Here is a 20,786-nt window from a genome sequence, read left to right as displayed (position 1 = left end):
TGCCTAAAATGTTAATAACAGGAAGAATAACATAATTACCTCCCTGATTGTTATGCCATAATTACTGGAAGTTTTCACATCTAGTCTCTAGTGTGTTGGTGAACTGGCATGTGTGCCCAAGGTAGCACACACAAAGAATTTTTTGGCATAGAGCATACAGTACAACCCCTAGATTCTTTAAACCCCACCCATATTAAAAGATACATAATCTTGATTATCTTTATGCAAAATGAAGCACCAAATTTATTTTTTTTTTACAATCTGAGAGTAAAATGTTTTCACAGGAAACATCTCACATTGTCTTAGGTCCAGCTAGACAGTGACGGATACAAGAAAATTTCTAAGTCACTGAATATCCCTTGGAGTACATTGCCATAAATAAATCATCAAGAAATGGAAAGAATATGGCACAGCTGCAAATCTGCCTAGAGCAGGCTGTCCTCGAAAACTGAGTGACTGTGCAAGAACGGGACTAGTTGGGAAGCCACCAAGAGACCTATGACAACTCTGGACGAGTTATAAGCTTCAGTGGCTGAGATGGGAGAGACTGTGCATACAACAACTGTTACCCGGGTGCTTCACCAGTCACAGCTTTATGGGAGAGCGGCAAATAGAAAGCCACTGCTAAAAAAACTCACATGAAATCTCAGTTAGAGTTTGGAAGAAGGCCTATGAGAGATTCTGAAGTCAGCTGGAAGAAGGTCCTATGGTCAGATGAAACCAAAATTGAGTTTTTTTGGCCATCAGACTAAATGCTATGTTTGCACATCATCAAAAACACACCATTCCTGCTGTGAAGCATGATGGTGGCTGCATCATGCTGTGTGGATGCAGCAGGGGGTAAAATATATACAGCAAAATATAAAGGGAAATCCTGGAGGAAAACACGATGCAGTCTGCAAGAGAACTGTGACTTAGGAGAAGATTTGTTTTCCAGTAAGACAATGACTCCAAATATAAAGCTAAAGCCACACAGGAATGGCTTTAAAACAACAAAGTTAATGTCCTGGAGTGGCCAAGTCGGAGTCCAGACCTCAATCCAATTGAGAATTTGTGGCTGGACTCAAAGGGCTTTTCACTCATGATCCCCATGCAGTTCTGTAACGGGGAAAATTTGCAGTATCCAGATTTGCAAAGCTGATAGCGACCTAGCCACACAGACTCAAGGCTGTAATTACTGCTGAAGGTGCATTTACTAAATACTGACTTGAAGGCGTTGAGTAATTATGCAATCAATTATTTTGTGTTTAATAATTGTAATAAATTTGGACCAATTTATAGAAATTTGTTTTCACTTTGACACAAGAGTCTTCTATGTTGATCAGTGTCAAAAAAGCCAAATTAAATCCACTGTGATTCAACATTGTAAAACAATAAAACACCAAATTTCCAAGGGGGGGGGGGGGTGAATACTTCTTATAGTTGCTGTATTTATGTCTGTCTCTATAATATTTTTATTAAAACAATGAATACATATAGATAAATAACAGGACTTCCTTAAAGTCCATAATTGTTGCTAACATAGTAATTCAATGGTGTCAAAATGGTGGTTGTGATACATCTAGTGTGGTAGTACTTGTCGCTCTCATGTTCAGCTTCCACCGCTGGCTAGCAGTCTCGCGAAAAGGTGAGCTGAATGCGTATGTCTCTCTCTGCCAGTACATAGTCTCTCCAACAGCAAGCCTCGTGACTCCTCGCTGGCGACACGCAGAATCTGAACTCCTTTTGGATTCAGGCTGAACTACAGAGGACGGGGAGGAGGTCTGGCCCCTGCACATGTAGCACGCAGACCCACCAGCTTGTGGACACACCGTGATGCCTGTGAACCAGATCCCCAACTATGGGTAAATAATCCCACGGCCTTATGGGCAGCCTTGGGAGAGACAAAGGCTATGGGAGTAAACCCAGACAGAAAATCCAGAGTGGAGCTCCTAAGGCGGCTGGACATCATCATCATCCTTCCAGCAGCTCCTGCAGCCAAGCTAGTGCCAACGTATTGCTTCATAAGCTTTCCTTTGGACTACACTGGTGAGGCTGAGAGGGGAATCTTGATGATCGGGCATCTCAGGATCTCCATACCTTCCGGCCTGGCTTTTGATGATGATCATCATCACCCCTTGTCCTTCGAGAAAGACTGATGCCAACCAACCAATAATTCAATAATCAACGATAATCTGCTCAAAATTACCATGGCAGGTGAGGAATTTTTTTTTTTTTTTGAAGATTTTTCACCAATTTGGGCTCTCAAATCAGTTTACCACCGCAGCTTTTGGTATTCTTAGAAGGCACATGCTATGGCCAGGCCAGCATATCGTGTATATTTCTAATCTCCCTTGCAAAAAGTAATGTAAACCAGTATGGGGCCAACTTCTTGATTCTATCCCAGAATCGACACTGGAGAAAGCAAATACAGACTGGATGACCGTTTTGTGAGGCACCTGCAGAGTCCAGGGGCCCATCACCTTCTGCTTGGTACCGCGCAAGCACTGCCGGACTACAGTTATAACACGCAGTCGGTGTGAACGGCGTGAGAGTTAAATTGTAAAGGGAGTTTCTTAAATAGATCCCCTAAATTGATTTGATTGAGTCTATCTTTAAAAATATTAATGTTAGAAATACTGCGCAGGTCTGGCCGCAGAAGATTCCACTCTCTTGTTGATCTTGGGTAGAGGGAGTACTGGCAGCAAATCTTGTTGAATGGAAGGGTTTCCAGTGTGTAAGATCCAGTTTGCTGTCGAGTTGAACTGACCCTGTGATGAATTTGGATGTTTGATGGAGTGATATTATGAACTTCTTTGAAAATGGAGATTAACCATAGTTTAGTACGTCAGTTTTCAAGTGGTTCCCATTGAAGGTTAGAGAGCATGTTGGTGACACTGGATTTCCTGCTGTAGTCGTTTAGCACAAAGCGAGCAGCACAGTGTTGGATTTTTTTGATGGACTTCTTATTGTTAGCTTGATGGGGATCCCATATGGCCTCGCAATACTCAAGCTTAGGATGGACGAGTGTCTCGTTTGCCAGGACCTTGACGGATTTACTACATTACTACTTTAATTTTCTGCCCCACTCTGCATTGTGTCTGTTGGCGGCTGCATTGATGACAACACCTAACACGAGTTTGAAGATCCAGCATCATCTAGATACATTGCAGCCGCCTTCTTCAGTATCAAATTCAACAACTTCACGTAGTTCACTGTATCAAACTGACTAGGTCATCCATTTGTAATAGGGACTCTGTTTTTTACCTCTGCAGTAGCACTGTCTCATCTGGTGGACATGTTCCATAGCTCTCCACTTCAAAGTTATTACATGTTCCTTTGTTTATTTTCTCCTGCTCACTCCCAGCTCATTAACCTATTAATCACATGGTTTCCGCCACAGCCTCTCTTCCTGGTGGGCTGAATGTCTTTGATACATGGTTTGACGTACGGAACAACATCCCAACAAGAACCCCTGTGAAGCAGGCACACAACCTGGCCACCACAGATGTGGAAAAAGGCCCTGACAAGGGTCAACCCACATAAAGCTGTGGAGACCTATAACATAACCTTTCAGTTGCTGAGAGACCATGTAGCCCACTAACAGACATCTTCCGACATCTCTCTGTAACAGTCAACTGTTGCCGCAGGCTTTAAAGCAGTCACCATCATTCCGGGATCCAAGAGGATAACAGTATTTTGCTTTAATGACTACCGTCCAGTGACACTGGAGAAGTGCTTTGAGCAGCTGGTTATAGATCACACTAAATCCCATTTTCCTGCTACACTGGACCCTTTTCAGTTTGCTCATCACTCATATCGGTCCATTGACCTCCATTCCGTCCTGTCCCACCTGGAAAATGGTGCCTCGTATGCCAGGATGCTGTTTATCAACTTCAGCTCAGGATTTATGATCACCCCTCATACAAGTACTCTGATAATAAAATTTACTTTAAACTTGTGACATAAATACACCTTGCTATCTGTTGATTTATTTGTGGTAATGTTTGTGAGTTATACGTACTGTGTTGTGAGCACTGGTCAGGAGGAACATTATCTTGTTCAGCAATATACATGTATACAGTTGAAATGATAATAAACTTGAACTTATTACCATGGCAACCTTTAACTGTCTTATTAGAGAGATTCTTTCATGCTACCATCCATTTAGCAACTTGTTATAATATCTTCTCTCGTTCTTAGCCCTGACAAAGTCTCTTCCACCTGACATGTTAACTCAGTTTCTCTTTGTACACTCTGCCTGACTTGCACAGTGTTCTTTGCAAGTTTTATTCTTGTTTCAAATTTCCAGTTTTTAACAGGAAATTTTATTCTCAGGCATTATGGATGTCTCATCTTAGACAGCCAAGTCTGTTCACGGTCCTTGCCAGAAGTGCATAGTTGTCATTTTCAATGGGCAAACTACTGAAATGAAGGCTAGTAATTTTAAACTTGCACTGGTCTCTCACCAATTGCCGGACTAAATCTTCCACACAAAGCAAAACAAAATTAATCTTAACTGTGACACTTTAATGGCCAAACTAGTCGGTGGGCAATAATATTCCAGACTTGCATATAAAGTACCGAAAACAATCAGTGGAACTGCATTCAGACAAGCAGTTAAAATGTTTGGCTGGGGTGTAAAGTAAAAAAAAAGTGGTGGAAATGGGAGAAATAGTAAATGTGATTTTTATCCAGTGTATGCTAGACATTCTTTAAGAGAAATATGATAGCCTCAGGACCAGAACTTTAAAAATACAGTACACCAAATATGCCCAGTGTATAATAGAATTGCACTACATTAACCATTATGGTATCTTGAATTATTTCACCACCCTGAGTTTTAAGCTTTTCTGCACAAGACACTATAAAAGTATGACTATGCAAAAGCATCTGTGAGGGCACTTAATAACATGCCTGGATATTAATAGGTATCTGCCCACAGCATGCACTTTTGCAATTAAAGTAATGTGCCATCACAGGAAACACTTTATTGCAAATGAACATACAACTCTGCCTTTCTTCTGCAAAAAAAAACTTCTCTTGACTGGATACCAGAGTTTGGTGCAAAAAGAATGAAAACATTGTCTCCAAATATTGCTAAAAAAAAAATTTATCTCTCGTGCATTTTGAAAATTTGGTGGACTTTCTTCCCCATCTCTGTGATCAGCTCCAGCACAACACTCTGGATCTTAGATCATTGGTTAATTCTGGTTTACACTATCACGTTTTCACACACTTCACGACTGGCAGCTGTGCTTTCAGCCGTTGGTACTCTATGCTCTGGAATTCCCACTCCAGTCATTTAACTGTCTGACCCCCTTTAGGACATTAACTTTTCAATTTAGCACATCTTTTGGCCTTCTATCCCAAAATCAGAGTGCCACACTTTGCGTGATAACGCTTTATGAAGGAATGTGAATCACACCAGACAACACACATGCTGCCATTGATTTAGGATTTACTTCTTAAGCACCAGAGACCCAGTGGAGCTTGCACATTCCCACGTGACCGTGTGCTCTGGTTTCCTCCTGTGCAGGCCAGCGTGGTGTGTTGTTGAGTAGAAGAGCTTGAGAGGAGTTGATGGGATAGTATGAGCACAAATCGCTGATAAATGGTCAGTATGGAGTTGGCTGTCCAAAGGGCCCATTTCACTGCTGTATTTCTCAATAACAGTGACTTGCATATAGGAATCAAAGAATCACAGAAGGTGTCCCTTTCTGCCCACCTTGGCCATGTTGACCGTGGTGTCTAAACCCTTTTGCCTGCATTAGGCCCATATTCTCCCGTGCTTGTTCTATCCAAGTAACTGGTCTCAAATGGTCCCACCACCCAGGTATTTACCACCCTCTACCCTTCAGCTCTCTTTTAAATTGCTGTCCTCTCTCTTTAAACCTGCACCTTCTAGTTCTAGACTCACCAGTCACAGATCTACTATACCATCTATACCCCTCAATAGACAATAGACAGTAGGTGCAGGAGTAGGCCGTTCGGCCCTTCTAGCCAGCACCGCCATTCACTGTGATCATGGCTGATCATACACAATCAGTACCCCGTTCCTGCCCTCTCCCCATATCCCTTGACCCCGCTATCTATAAGAGCTCTATCTAACTCTCTCTTGAATGCATCCAGAGACTTGGCCTCCACTGCCTTCTGGGGCAGAGCATTCCACATATCCAACACTCTCTGGGTGAAAAAGTTTTTCTGCATCTCAGTTCTAAATAGCCTACCCCTTATTCTTAAACTGTGGCCTCTAGTTCTGGACTCACCCATCAGCGGGAACATGCTTCCTGCCTCCAGTGTGTCCAATCCCTTAATAATCTTATATGTTTCAATCAGATCCCCTCTCATCCTTCTAAATTCCATTGTATACAAGCCCAGTTGCTTCAATCTTTCAACATATGACAGTCCCGCCATTCCGGGAATTAACCTTGTGAACCTACGCTGCACTCCCTCAATAGCAAGAATGTCCTTCCTCAAATTTGGAGACCAAAACTGCACACAATACTCCAGGTAGGGTCTCACCAGGGCCCTGTACAGCTGCAGAAGGACCTCTTTACTCCTATACTCAATTCCTCTTGTTATAAAGGCCAGCATGCCATTAGCTTTCTTCACTGCCTGCTGTACCTGCATGCTTGCTTTCATTGACTGATGTACAAGAACACCTAGATCTCGTTGTACTTCCCCTTTTCCTAACTTGACTCCATTTAGATAGTAATCTGTCTTCCTGTTCTTGCCACCAAAGTGGATAACCTCACATTTATCCACATTAAACTGCATCTGCCATACATTTGCCCACTCACCCAACCTTGTCCAAGTCACCCTGCATTCTCATAACATCTTCCTGACATTTCACACTGCCACTCAGCTTTGTGTCATCATCAAATCTGCTAATGTTACTTTTAATCCCTTCATCTAAATCATTAATGTATATTGTAAACAGCTGCGGTCCCAGCACCGAACCTTGTGGTACCTCACTGGTCACAGCCTGCCATTCCGAAAGGGACCCGTTAATCGCTACTCTTTGTTTCCTGTCAGCCAGCTAATTTTCAATCCATGTCAGTACTCTGCCCCCAATACCATGTGCCCTAATTTTGCCCACTAATCTCCTATGTGGGACTTTATCAAAAGCTTTCTGGAAGTCCAGGTACACTACATCCACTGGCTCTCCCTTGTCCATTTTCATAGTTACATCCTCAAAAAACACCAGAAGATTAGTTAAGCATGATTTTCCCTTCATAAATCCATGCTGACTCGGACTGATCCTTCTACTGCTATCCAAATGTGTCGTAATTTCCTCTTTTATAATTGACTCCAGCATCTTTCCCACCACTGACGTCAGACTAACCGGTCTATGATTCCCTGTTTCCTCCTTTCTAGAAAAGTGGGACAACATTAGCCACCCTCCAATCAGCAGGAACTGTTCCTGAATCTATAGAACATTGGAAAATGATTACCAATGTGTCCACGATTTCTAGAGCCACCCTGGGATGCAGACCATCAGGTCCCGGGGACTTATCAGCCTTCAGACTCAACAGTCTATCCAACACCGTTTCTTACCTAATATAAATTTCCTTCAGTTCATCCTTATACCATCTATACCCCTCAAAATATTATAAACCCGTCACTTCACCTCCCAGTCCACTGAACTCCAGTGAGATTAATCCCATGTTTAATCTCTCCTTATAACTACAGTCCTCCTTTTCAGGCAACATCCAAATGAATCTCTTCTGTACCCTTCCCATTGTAATCATATCCTTGCTGCCTATTAACTAAGGATGGGTTATTAGTCAACAATGATGGTGGGTCTGGAGTTAAACATGGTCAAAATTGCAGATTTCTTTCCCTCATAGGACACAGTGAATGAGATGGACATATGACATTCGTGGTTATTGTTACTGAGACCAATTTATTTCTGGATTTTATTCTATTTCCACTTCATTTACTGAATTTAAATTTCCCAGCAGCCGCAGTGGGATTTTGAACTAGTGATTCCGGACAATCTTGAAATTCAGCTACAGATTGGCAAATACGACGTTGTGGTTATCTCTGAAACTCAGCTAAAGGATGGCTGCCATTGGGAGTTGAATATCTAAGGATATACGGTGTATCAGAAAGATAGGTTAGTAGGCAGAGAGGGTGGTGTGGCCCCATGTATAAGAAATAATATTAAATCATTAGAAAGGGATGACATAGGATTGGAAGGTGTAGAGTCTCTATGAGTTGGGTTAAGAAATGACAAGGGTAAAAGGACCCTAATGGCAGTTGTTTACAGGCCTCCAAACAGCAGCCAGGATGTGGATTACAAATTACGGCAGGAGATAGAAAAGGCCTGCCAGAAAGGCAACGTCATGATAATCGGTGGAGATTTTAATATGAAAGTGGATTGGGAAAACCAGGCCAGTACTGGACCTTAAGACAGAGAATTTGTAGAATGTCTAAGGGATGGCTTTTTATAACAGGTTGTTGAGTCCACTAAGGGATCGGCTGTGCTGGATTAGGTGTTGTGCAATGATCCGGGGGTGATAAGAGAGCTTAAGGTTAAGGAACCCTTAGGGAACAGTGATCACAATATGATGAGTTCACTTTGAAATCTGAGGAGAAACTAAATTCCAATGTGTTGGTATTTCAGTGTAATAAAGGAAATGACAATGGCATGAGAGGGGAACTGACCAAAGTTGACTGGAAAGGGACACTAGCAGGAAGGACAGCAGAGCAGCAATGGCTGGGGTTTCTGTGAAAAATGAGGGAAGGGCAAGACAGATACATTTCAAATAAGAAGAAATTTTTGAATGGAAGGACACTACCGTGGCTGACAAGTGAAGTCAGAGCAAAAGTAAAAGCAAAAGAGAGTGCATACAAGGAAGCCAAAGATAGTGGGAAGATGGAGGATTGGGAAGCTTTTAAAAACTTGCGGAAAGAAACTAAAGGTCATTAGGAGGGAAAAGATAAATTATGAAAGGAAGCTGGCGACTAATATCAAAGAAGATACTAAGAGCTTTTTTTAAGTATATAAAGGGTAAAAGAGAGTTGAGGCTAGATAGAAAATGACGCTAGAGATATTGTAATGAGAGATGCAGGATGGAAAAGGAACTGACTGTGTATTTTGCATCAGTCTGCATGATGGAAGTCGTCTGTAGTATACCGGACATTCAAGAATGTCAGGGAAATGAAGTATGTGCAGTGAAAATTACGACTGAGAAGGTGCTCAGGAAGCATAATGGTCTGAGGGTGGATAAATCTCCTGGACCTGATGGGATGCACCTTTGGGTTCTGAAGGAAGTAGCTGGAGAGATTGCAGAGCCATTAACGATGATCTTTCAAGAATCGATAGATTCTGGCACTATATCAGATGACTGGGAAATTTCAAATGTTATCTGCTATTTAGGAAGGATGGGAGGCAACAGAAAGGAAACTATAGACCAGTTAGCCTGACATCAGTGGTGAGGAAGTTGTTTGAATCAATTTGTTAGGGATGAAATTACAGAATAGCTGGAGGCACATGACAAGACAGGCCAAAGCCAGCATGGTTTCCTGAAAGGAAAATCCTGACAAACCTACAGCAATTTTTTTGAGGAAATTACAAGCAGGGTAGACAAAGGAGATGCAGTAGATGTGGTGTACTTGGATTTTCAGAATCCTTTGACAAGGTGCTGCACATGAGGCTACTTAGCAAGATAAGAGCCCATGGAATTACAGGGGGGTTACTAGCATGGGTGAAACATTGGCTGATCGGCAGAAAACAGAGAGTGGGAATAAAGAGATCCTATTCTGGCTGGCTGCTGGTTAACAGTGGAGTTCCACAGGGGTCGGTGTTGGGACCGCTGCTTTTTACAATGTATGTTTTAATCTATGGATTAATGGAGTTGTGGCTAAATTTGCCGATGATACAAAGATAGGTGGAGGAGCGGGTAGTGTTGAGGAAACAGAGAGACTGCAGAGAGACTTAGATAGTTTAGGGGAATGGACAAAGAAGTGGCAAATGAAATACAATGTTGGAAAGTGTATGGCTATGCACTTTGGTGGAAGAAATAAATGGGCAGACTATTATTTAGATGGGGAGAGAATTCAAAATGCAGAGATGCAAAGGGACTTGGGAGACCTTGTGCAGGATACCCTGAAGGTTAACCTCCAGGTTGAGTCGGTGGTGAAGGCGGATGTGATGTTGAGGCTCTATAAGGCACTCGTGAGACCACACTTGGAGTATTGTGTGCAGTTTTCGGCTCCTTATTTTAGAAAGAACATATTGACATTGGAAAGGGTTCAGAGAAGATTCACGATAATGATTCCAGGAATGAAAGGATTACTGTATGTGGAACATCTGGCAGCTCTTGGGCTGTATTCCCTGGGGTTCAGGAGAATGACGGGGGATCTCATAGAAACATTCCAAATGTTAAAAGGCCTGAACAGATTAGATATGGCAAAGCTATTTCCCATGGTAGGGGAGTCTAGGACAAGAGGGCACGACTTCAGGATTGAAGGACATTCATTTAGACCAGAGATACGGAGAAACTGCTTTAGTCAGAGGGTGGTAAATCTGTGGAATCTGTTGCCATTAGCGGCTGTGGAGGCCAAGTCATTGGGTGTATTTAAGGCAGAGATAGATAGGTTCTTGATTAGCCAGGGCATCAGAGGGTATGGGGTGAAGGGATGACTGGATCAGCCCATGATTGAATCAGTCCATGATGGAACAGACTCAATGGGCCAAATGGCCTACTTCTGCTCCTATATCTTATGGTCTTATTCTAGTAGGTGATGTATTTTACAACCGGTGATAATGTAGCAAATTTGCAATGTTGATACCAGGTAGATCAGTAGACATTTTGGTTGATTATTTCCAAGCCAATTATGAGTAATTTGCTTTTGTACATTCAACTAAAAATAATCCCTTATTTCATCATCTGCATATGGTCAATCAATTCAAAAAATCTAATGTAACTGACAATATTAACTATATTGTACGGGCTTATGAGCGACTGAGATTTTTAAAGATGGTGTGGGTATTGTGTAACGGCTTGTGAAAAATTACATATCACTGACACTAAATACTAAATCTGATTTACAAATTGATCCGTGCAGCACCAATTCTCCAAAACTTTACCTAACTATTGTAGTGTCAGAAAGACCATGCGATTCATCGAACTTAAAACATTTTATAATCAAATCGAGGATGTACTCTCACCAGAGACTAGAAATTCTGCAGATTTCTAAACCACATATTCTTGCAAGGAAATAATAATGGCTCCACAACCATCTGAACATTAATGTCAAAACACAATATTTTTATTGTTGATTCCATAGGAAATCTGTAGCTTAGAACCTAAAGGGAGATTCAGAACTGCCAATTAGTTTACTATTACCATTGTCTCAGACTGACATGACACAGTGAGAAATAGATTTTGCAAACCATTACCAATAGTCAGATCACTCAGCAGGTTCTTGAGAAAGGGAATTTGCATACAGATTGCCTAGATCAATCCTTAAATGAATAGCTTTGCATGATTCAAGCAGAGGATCTGCCACAGGACCACAAAGGATCTTCAGCATAATGTCTGAGCTAAGAGTAATTCATACTAAACTTAAGAGGAAGTGCACTGAAAAGGCAATGGGTTCTCGGCCACAGAATAAATAATTCAAATCCTCTTTTAAAATTATGTCTATCTATCCCATTCTCTCCTAATTCTGCTGCATCTGAAAGGTTAAAAGTTCTCACTTGGGATATTCAATACAATCGGAAATTCCCATGTTAAGAAGTTCCTCCAATAATTACATATTTTAAGGTCCTCTAAAAGTCCTTGTGAATTATGCAAATATACTTAACCAACATTTGTGTGAATCCTACCAATTACTTGTATTTATAATGTGTAGGTAGTGGTTGCTGCATATAATTCTCCAATCTTCAGAAAGCAATGTTTCAATCCAATAAAATTATGAGGGTAGCTATTGAGTCATTGCCACCGAATCTTGAGTTTTATCACCAACTCCATTGATAAGCAGTGTGAAGTAAAGACAGTTAGCTAATAGTCTGTCACCATCATACATTACAACAGCCTTTAAGTATTGTGATAAGCTTTCCTTATCATGTGCACCTTGATAAGTTTAGTTATGAGAGGAGCACTGGGTCTTGATTTTCACTAAGGTGGTATTTCCAATATAAGATTAAAAAGTATATTCCCAGTTTTAATTTACAATGTTCCCATCAGAGAACTCAACAGGTTGATGATATTAGGTCACTGTCTTCAAGATTCGATATTGTTTAATGTTATTTCCAGTAAACAAGAACAAAGGAGAATGGAATAATTGTTACTCAGGATCCGTTGCAGCACAAAAAAAAACCCAATAAGATAATGAACACAATAATAAAAAAGCACAAGTATAAATACAAAAGTTAACTTCATTATACATTGATTGTATGTCCATAAAGTGATGCTACGCACAGCAGTGTCTGTACATGAGATGGCTGACAAGAAATGATAAAGTAGTGGTGGTGGAGGGTGAGTTATTGGGTGAAGGTGTTGATCAGCCTTACTACTTGGGGAAACTAACAGTTTTTGAGTCTGGTGATTTGCCGTGGATGCTGCATTGCTTCCTCCCTGATGGGAGTGGAACAAACAGTCCATAAGCAGGGTGGGTGGGATCCTTCATGATGTTACTTGCCCTTTTCCGCCACCTTTCTGCACACAGGTCCTTGATGGCAGGTAGGCTGGTGCCAGTGATGCGTTGGGCAGTTCTGACCACCCATCATAGAATGTCCCTGTCTGCTACAGTGCAATTTCCCTACCACGTGGTGATGCTACTTGTTAGAATGCTCTCTACTGCACATCTGTACAATGACATGGGTAAAGATGTGCGTAGTCCATTTCTTTGCAGCAACCTCAGAAAGTAGAAGTGTTGGTGAGCTTTACTGACTGTGTGGAATATGTTCTGAGGCCATGGGAGGTTGTGCCCGATGTACACGCCCAGGAGTTTAAAACTGCTTGCAGCTTCCAATGCTGTGCCTCCGATGTGAAGAGTGGGGAGAAGATGAGGAGTTGAAGCCAGAAGGTGGGGAGAGGGGAGGATGAATACCTTCTTGTCTAACTTCATATCCTCCCCCCCACCCCCCACCCCCGGTCCTGCTGAAGGGTACTGGCCCAAAACATCGACTACTTCCTCTTTTCCACAGATGTTGCCAGGACTGCCAAGTTCCTCCAGCATTTTGTATGTGTTGCCTGAATCATAAAGATTGCCTCATTAGGCCATACAGCAATGGGTTTTCTTGTCTGGTTTCTCCATTTTCAGCAGCAACTGGTATGCTGGCATTATTATTATGGAGATGCGGTCAGAGAGGCCAAGATGTGGGTATGAGATGGCTTTGTAAGAATCGCGTCTCTTTGTATATATGTGCTCCTGTCTCTTCGTTTCCCTAGTGGCTGTGCTGACATGTTGGGGGAATATGGGTAAAAGGTCCTGCAGGCTAACATGATTGAAGTTTCCAACAAACACGAGACCATCTGGATGTTTGTTTTGTAGAGAGCTGACGATACTGTAAAGCTCTCCCATTGTGTCCTTGGTGTTCACATTCAGGGGGAAGGGGGGATGCAGACAGCAGATGCAGGAAATGACTCAGACAAGCCAATAGCCCAAACGCTGGTAAGAGCCAACAGATCTTGAGGTGGGGAGAAAGCAATGTGATTTAGAGGGCCAGGGTGATCATGGAATTGGAAACAAAGCCACAGTATTCCAGGAGGGTTCAGATATTATGAGAGGGTCCAATTACAAAGAGAAAATCAGACTAGCCTGCTACTTGGATTGTAGAATTGCTTGTGTAGATGGCTTCAGTTACAGAACAGCTCACATTAACATTTAGCAGTCATTTAACAAGAACAATTATAACACAGACGCACAAGATGCCAACACAGATGCCTTGTGCAGGAAGGCACAGAGTCGACTGTACTTCCTAAGAAGGTTGGCGTCATTCAATGTCTGTAGTGAGATGCTGAAGATGTTCTATAGGTCAGTTGTGGAGAGCGCCCTCTTCTTTGTGGTGGCGTGTTGGGGAGGAAGCATTAAGAAGAGGGACGCCTCACGTCTTAATAAGCTGGTAAGGAAGGCGGGCTCTGTCGTGGGCAAAGTACTCGAGAGTTTAACATCGGTAGCTGAGCGAAGGGCGCTGAGTAGGCTACGGTCAATTATGGATAACTCTGAACATCCTCTACATACCACCATCCAGAGACAGAGAAGCAGTTTCAGCGACAGGTTACTATCGATGCAATGCTCCTCAGACAGGATGAAGAGGTCAATACTCCCCAATGCCATTAGGCTTTACAATTCTACCGCCAGGACTTAAGAACTTTTTAAAAGCTATTATTAATGCTTTTTGAGATAGTGATTTAGATGCATATCATATTTTTTACTGAGTTAAGTATTGTATGTAATTAGTTTTGCTACAACAAGTGTATGGGACATTGGAAAAAAAGTTGAATTTCCCCATGGGGATGAATAAAGTATCTATCTATCTATCTATCTAAGAGAAAACCTAAATCAAAATATAAAACATGAAATTACAGAATTATTTACAACTTTTATCTGTTTTGCTAGATATTGCACATCTGTATAAACTCTGGAGGAATTGAGTCCATTGTTACATGGTTTCCTCTCATTAGAGAAGAAAATAGATTTTTTTTCCAGAGATCACAACTTCAATTCTCAAATTTAGATTAGTAGATTATGAGAGCAAATATTCATACACAGTTCAAGCAATTAAGATTAAAATTCTCTCATTTTATTTATCTTCTGCAACTATGATGAATGAAATGCAGCAAAGTATTAAGCTGGCTGGTCTTAAATCAACTTCAGAAGCTGCTGCTTAGCTTTAAACAGCTATAACTTCAAAGAATGGTGATGGAGTTCTGCACTGTTGATTGTACTAAGATGCTGACAAAAGTCTTTTCTATTTTCTCAGATGAAAGTTTTAAAAAATCATAACTGACTACAGTAAAGAGCAAGAGACACATCCTGGGCAAATTATCATCAAGGAGTGATAAATAATCACACTGCTGTTTGCAGATGACTCCTACATGCAATGGTTGCTGTTGGATTTCCAATATTAGATAGATTTAATGACAGTGGTTCATTGGCTATAAACTGCTTTGGAGTTGCCAATAGGACAAAAGGCACTATGGTCTTTTATCAACATATTGATCTTGTTTTTCCTGTTCATATACTTTCCACATCCCCATCTATGCATTATACTATTTGCCAAACCATTTCAAGCAGTGGAAATATTAATTATTACAATAATATCTGAGGAACATTACTTTGCAGGTGGTTAACACAGTTCTGACAAGGATTAGTTGAATGCTAAATTAGATACCAAAATGAAAAAATACTTAGTTTAAAGGTTTAAAATAAACTACTATTCAATAAATACAGCTGATAAATTATGTGGCTGCTTTATAATGTAGATTGGATAATATATGGAAATATATTCAAATTCTATCTCGACCTGGGGTTCCCAACTCTCTTTATGCTGTGAACCTCTACCATTAACCAAGGGGCCCATGGACCCCAGGGTGGGAACCATCAGTCGACTCCCTGCGGGTCAGCCTTGACTGGCTTGCACTTTTTTTTTAGTAACACTGTTTTCTACAAAGTGCACTGGGGTAGAATGACAAGAATGAAAACAGTTCTCCTGTTTAATAACCACGTGACTTTAGCAAGAGCACATCATAGAAAGACTTCAGAGTTCTAGTCGTATGTATTTAAAGATACATTTACCACAATTTCACAAACAAAATGTAGCTTTATAATAGCTGAAATATCAACTTCAAGTTCACGTTTATTATCATTCAACCATATACAAATGAAACTGTGTTGTTTTGGGTCCAAGATGCAAAGCATAGCATATATAGTCACACACAGCATATACAGTTATGATTCAGCACATATAGCCATAATACTAGCACAAGTCTGAGTGCCATTGCCTGAAGATTGACAGGTTGACAAAAGAGTGCAAAGAACATGTTTATGTAAGGCAGTATAATGTTACTGGCACTATTATAATTGAGCTAGCAGTTGTATTAATGTATGAAATGGCAGCAATAAAAGATGAAAAGTGGGATAAGAGAGTGTGTGAGTTGGGAAGTGGGGCAGGGTGTGGGGGAGGAAGAGGTGGCAGGGCATTCAAACAGAGTATACACGTGCTGGGTGGCAAGAAGGTGTTAAGAAGTTTAACAGCCTGGGGGAAGAAGCTCTGATACTTATGCTGCGGTACCTCCTGCCTGATGCAGGAAGTCAAAAAGATTAAGGGAAGGTTGGGAGGCATTTTTGACAACACTGGAGACAGTGCTTCTGATATATATGCTGAATGGCGGGTGGGGAGGGGGGAGAGAAAGAGAAACCCCTATACATGAATTAGTAATTACTTGGTAAAATATAGCAGCTGGTAAAATTAGCAATGGCATTTGGCCTCAGTGATAAGCTGAGTCAGCTCTCTAGGGTAAATTAGTCCTACACATGCTGACTCCCTATGCCGTGTTCCTGAATGAAAATGTGTTTTTCAAATGAGGAAAATGAGTAAATAACAGTATGACATTAGCATAAAATATTAATCAGTTTCTGATCACTATCTGAGTGTGATGGATCTCTTCTCCCGCACATACAAGTGTATATTAATTATATCAGGGTCAAAGGCTGCTGAAGTGCAGAGGCCTCGTCCATGGTAAATTTTAGTAGGAATCCAAAAGGAGCCAGGCAGTATTCCCAGAGCTGGCAATTTATTTTTATAGAATCAACATAAGTCTAGCATCAAAAACTGGTGTTTTTTAATGGCAATATACCATAAATGCCACTATCCGGAAAAGAATCATGCCATACACTTCGAAATAAGTTGGGTTTTTTTGTAAATATACACACAAGACTGTAATAGAAAACAGGAAAGGTTTGTCGGGCCCGACAATATGAAAATCTAAACTGTAGTAAAACTGAAACAATAGCAGAAAATACTGGAAACACTCAGCGAGTCCGTTAGCATCTGTGGAAAGAGGGGCAAAGTTTGCCTTTCGGGTCGAAGATCGTTAGTAAAATTAGCGTTTCTAACGAGAGGTCATCGACTCGAAACGGCAACTCCGCTTTGCTCTCCCTCCGCGTGTGTTGCCTGACCTGCTGAATAATTCCAGCATTGTGTTGTCGTTTCGGGGCTTACAGCATCTGCGGTTTCTTTTTGCTTTTCGATTAATCCTGTCCCATTGTGAAGGACTGTTACATTGCATTGATTAGAAACGCCATTTCTATCTACCATGAACGCAGTATCTTAAAAGTTCCATCATCACGGAAATGCAATACTGGTTTGTTTTTGTTTAACTCGCGGTTCTGAGAATGACCCGGTACAGACTTATTGTTCAGCTGCTGCTTTGAAAATGATCCCGTTCACGCTGTTACTGATCGCCACACGCACCCCGCCTCCCCGTCCCATTCTTCCCTTCAGTATTTTACCTTAGCCTTCTCCTTCCTCTTTTTCTTCTTCGGCTCTTCGTGCTGTTTCGGTTTCTTCCAAGAAGCTGCGGATGTCTCCAGCAGCAGATGCTGGTCGATGGGCAGGGCCTTGCTGGCACTGGCGGCAGCATGGTGGCCTCGACCCTGCACGAAAACAACAACAACCAGGAGCACCACACCTACCAGCAGGCTGAGAGCGATCGCGGGCAAGGCAACGAGCGCGGGATCCGAGAGACCGCCTCCGAACAGCAACTCCCTGCCTCGCAGCGACAGCACCTGCAGCCAGCGAGAGAGCGGCTCCAGCATGGCGAGGCACCCGACAGTGGAGCGAGTGGACCGGCCCACGGGCCGCCGTGTGCTCCAGATTTGAACGCGAGCCCCGGGCGGCCGGGCAGAAACCCCTGTCAGCCTCGGGAGCCGACACAAAGCGAAGCTTCACTTTCACACGGGCTACACAAACTTTTCTTCCTGCAATGCTTTAAGTTCGGCGTGCTACTGTAAACGTGACGGTGGCCATGGAAGATCAAATCGCTCAAAACACATTTCAAGTTAAAGCTTGATTGCAGGCTGGCAGAGCGCACATAGTAATAGCAGGAGCGGACTAGGCTGTCAGTGTTTGTGGATTAACTAAATTAGGGGGGGGGGGCAATATCCATTCGGGGAGGAGTGATTATTTCCATAGCTTTACGTGTTAGTAATGTTGATTGGACGATTGCAATCGACTGCCTTCATTTTAGCACCCCACCACCTATTACCCCTCCCCTCCCCCCGTGATTGACTTCAGATTACACAGTGTAACTTGCTTATTGCCTAATACACGGAGGATGAACACCTCAGCTTTGGGAACTGGCCCCAGTATCGGGCAATACAATTTAATCGAGTTAATTGCCGTGTGCGAATTACTTCCGCAAAATTGCAAAAATAAAGGTAGATTACGTTTCAAAACGAGAGCGGTTAACTGACAACCAGTCACAGGGAAAGAGATTGATCTTATTCTAGGCGTTTCGGGGAGAGGCTTCGGCGGAATATTTTATACTTAGAAAAAAATTACAACTTGTCCTCATTGTATGTACAGAAGCATCTTGCTGTACATTTCTTGTGCATTGATTCATGTATCAACTACAAATGTACGTGTAGAAGCTGCATAAGAGAATAGTGCGCTGTCATATATAAAACAATTGTTCCGTTAACACACCGCCCACACCTGCAAAATACCTCAATTGCATTGTTACTATGTTATAGATTTGAAACGCATCTCTAATTGATATTGAAATAAGGAGCAGATTCTTTTGTATTTGGTGTTTGCTAGAAATGTCAGAGTAAATCTTACGACGATACTTAAACGTAAATGCCTAGAACGACAAAAGCAAGTCTTAACCCAGTGTATTGTAATTCTCGAAAGAGGTGACAGTGCCGTTCCTCTACCCAATGGGTCACCCAATTAAAGGTACAAATTCCGCTTCTTTCCTCCAGCACAATGAGAGCGCAAATCATGAAATAACAATTTTCCAGTGATTAATGATAGTGAGTTGAATGTTGCTGACTAGAATTTAGCCATTTTTGCATTTTTATACCTTTATTGCCAAGTCAGCCAGCATATTATAAAGTTTTGTGCTCCAAGCCCTAAAGCGTCCTGAGCCTTCAGAGAAGTACCGACCCATTAGAGTTGGAAACTAAAGCCCAACAAAGTTTTCAGAAGCAAGACTAGAAGGGAATACCCTGTCACAAAGTTTTAATTACTAGATAATTACAGAAATTTGTTTTGTTTGAAGTAAGATGAGCGAAAACATTTTTGACAGTCAAAAGACTTCCTTGTTCTTCAGCAAGTATTAACGGGGGCTAAGAAATCAAATTCGTTCCCGTCTTCTGTAAAACTGCACGAAATGTATAATAAGGAGATGCAGGATTATAAAATGACCCCCCCCCCCCCAACACACACACTGTCTCTGTCTGTCTCTCCTCCCCCCCCCCCCCCCCCCCCCCCACCTTCGCTGGCTCCCTATTAATTAGCCTAAGCCTGTATTCTGTAATGTTTAGAAAAATCAAACAGGGATTTTATTGAAACTAATCATTACAGCGCTTGAATGGGTGGATGCAGAGGAAAGGAGAAGAATGTTTCGACTGGCGGAGAAGCCCAGAATTGGTGTTCACTGCCCCAGAACAAGGTTGTTTCGGATTGCGACGAGGAGAAATTTCCTCAGAAAGTGGGTGACAATTCTTAGAATTCTCTATCCCAGAACATCATTCAGGCTCCATCACTAAGACCATTCCAAACACATTGGTAGATTTCAATTTCTGTTAAGGGAATCAAAGGCATATGGGGGCAGTGCAGGAAAATGGAAAAGGACTATGCATATCATACACTAACAGGATAACCAACGGAGAAGTTCTGCAGAGAACGAAAGCAAAACGTACATTACTTTAAAAAATCAGAAAACAGCAATCAAAATTCTTTGGACATATCACGCGAAGAGAGACATTAGAACATTTAGTTACAACTGGAAAGCTGGAAGGAAATAGAAGCAGAGGCAGAGAGAGAATGAAAATGACAGACGGATTAACATCATGGTTAGAAACGGGAGACAACAACTACAATTCGGAGGGTCAGGGACCGTGATGACATGATCGCCCACGCCGAACGGCAAGGCACCTGAACACATGCAGGAAAATGGCAGTGAGGTAGAAGATCAGCTATGATCTTGTTGAGTGGCAGAACAAGCTTGAAGGACCAGAGGGCTATTATACCCCCAAGTAATATTAAACATTAGTAGAGCAATAGGTTTATAATTATTCAGGGAATCTTGGGTAGGAGGAATTAGTGCAAGAAAGTTAACATAGAACAGTACAGCACAGTATGGGCCTTCGACCCACAATGTTGTGCTGACCTATATAAACCTAGTCCATGATCTATCTAAGCTAGAAGATCAGCCATAATCTTATTGAACGGTAGAGCAGACACAATGGGCTGCTTGTTCCTGTTCCTACTTCATATGTTCTTAAATCAAAAGTTGACGTCGGGGATGAAGTTATGAAATTCTCCCGATGCCTCCTCAATATACTTTTGGTGTAGTTTTCCTGAAGGTGAAAGTTAGTAAATCTGTGTTGCTCTTTGATGGTCTCATGCTGGTGGTGCTGCACCGCGTTGCGCGTTTTGTTGGCCTATTGTTCTGCAGCTTGTATATTGTGGACAGATGGCAGCTGTGGTGTTAGTAATGCCCTTCCCTAACTCTGTGAAAGCCTACCTCCCAAGAATGGTAGAGAAATCTCTATTTCCTGTGTCACAATCAAACTCTAATTTCTTTATGACATAGGATTCTGCCCATCATGTCCAT

General features: G+C 41.9%; 1 protein-coding gene across 1 annotated transcript in view; it reads right to left on the bottom strand.

The window, feature by feature from the left end:
- LOC140733546 (uncharacterized) overlaps positions 1 to 18,081 on the bottom strand; it is an 85,357-nt gene extending 67,276 nt beyond the window's left edge. The window contains exon 1 of the mRNA XM_073057009.1: positions 17,455 to 18,081. Coding sequence (XP_072913110.1) covers positions 17,455 to 17,760 — 306 coding nt within the window. The 5' untranslated portion in view covers positions 17,761 to 18,081. The remainder of the gene's footprint in view (positions 1 to 17,454) is intronic.
- Positions 18,082 to 20,786: the final 2,705 nt, after the last annotated feature.

This window comes from Hemitrygon akajei, chromosome 9 (genome assembly GCF_048418815.1).
Source record: "Hemitrygon akajei chromosome 9, sHemAka1.3, whole genome shotgun sequence".
Classification (NCBI taxonomy): Eukaryota; Metazoa; Chordata; class Chondrichthyes; order Myliobatiformes; family Dasyatidae; genus Hemitrygon; species Hemitrygon akajei.
Note: the sequence above shows the minus strand (reverse complement) of the source record. Positions and strands in the feature narration are given on the sequence as shown.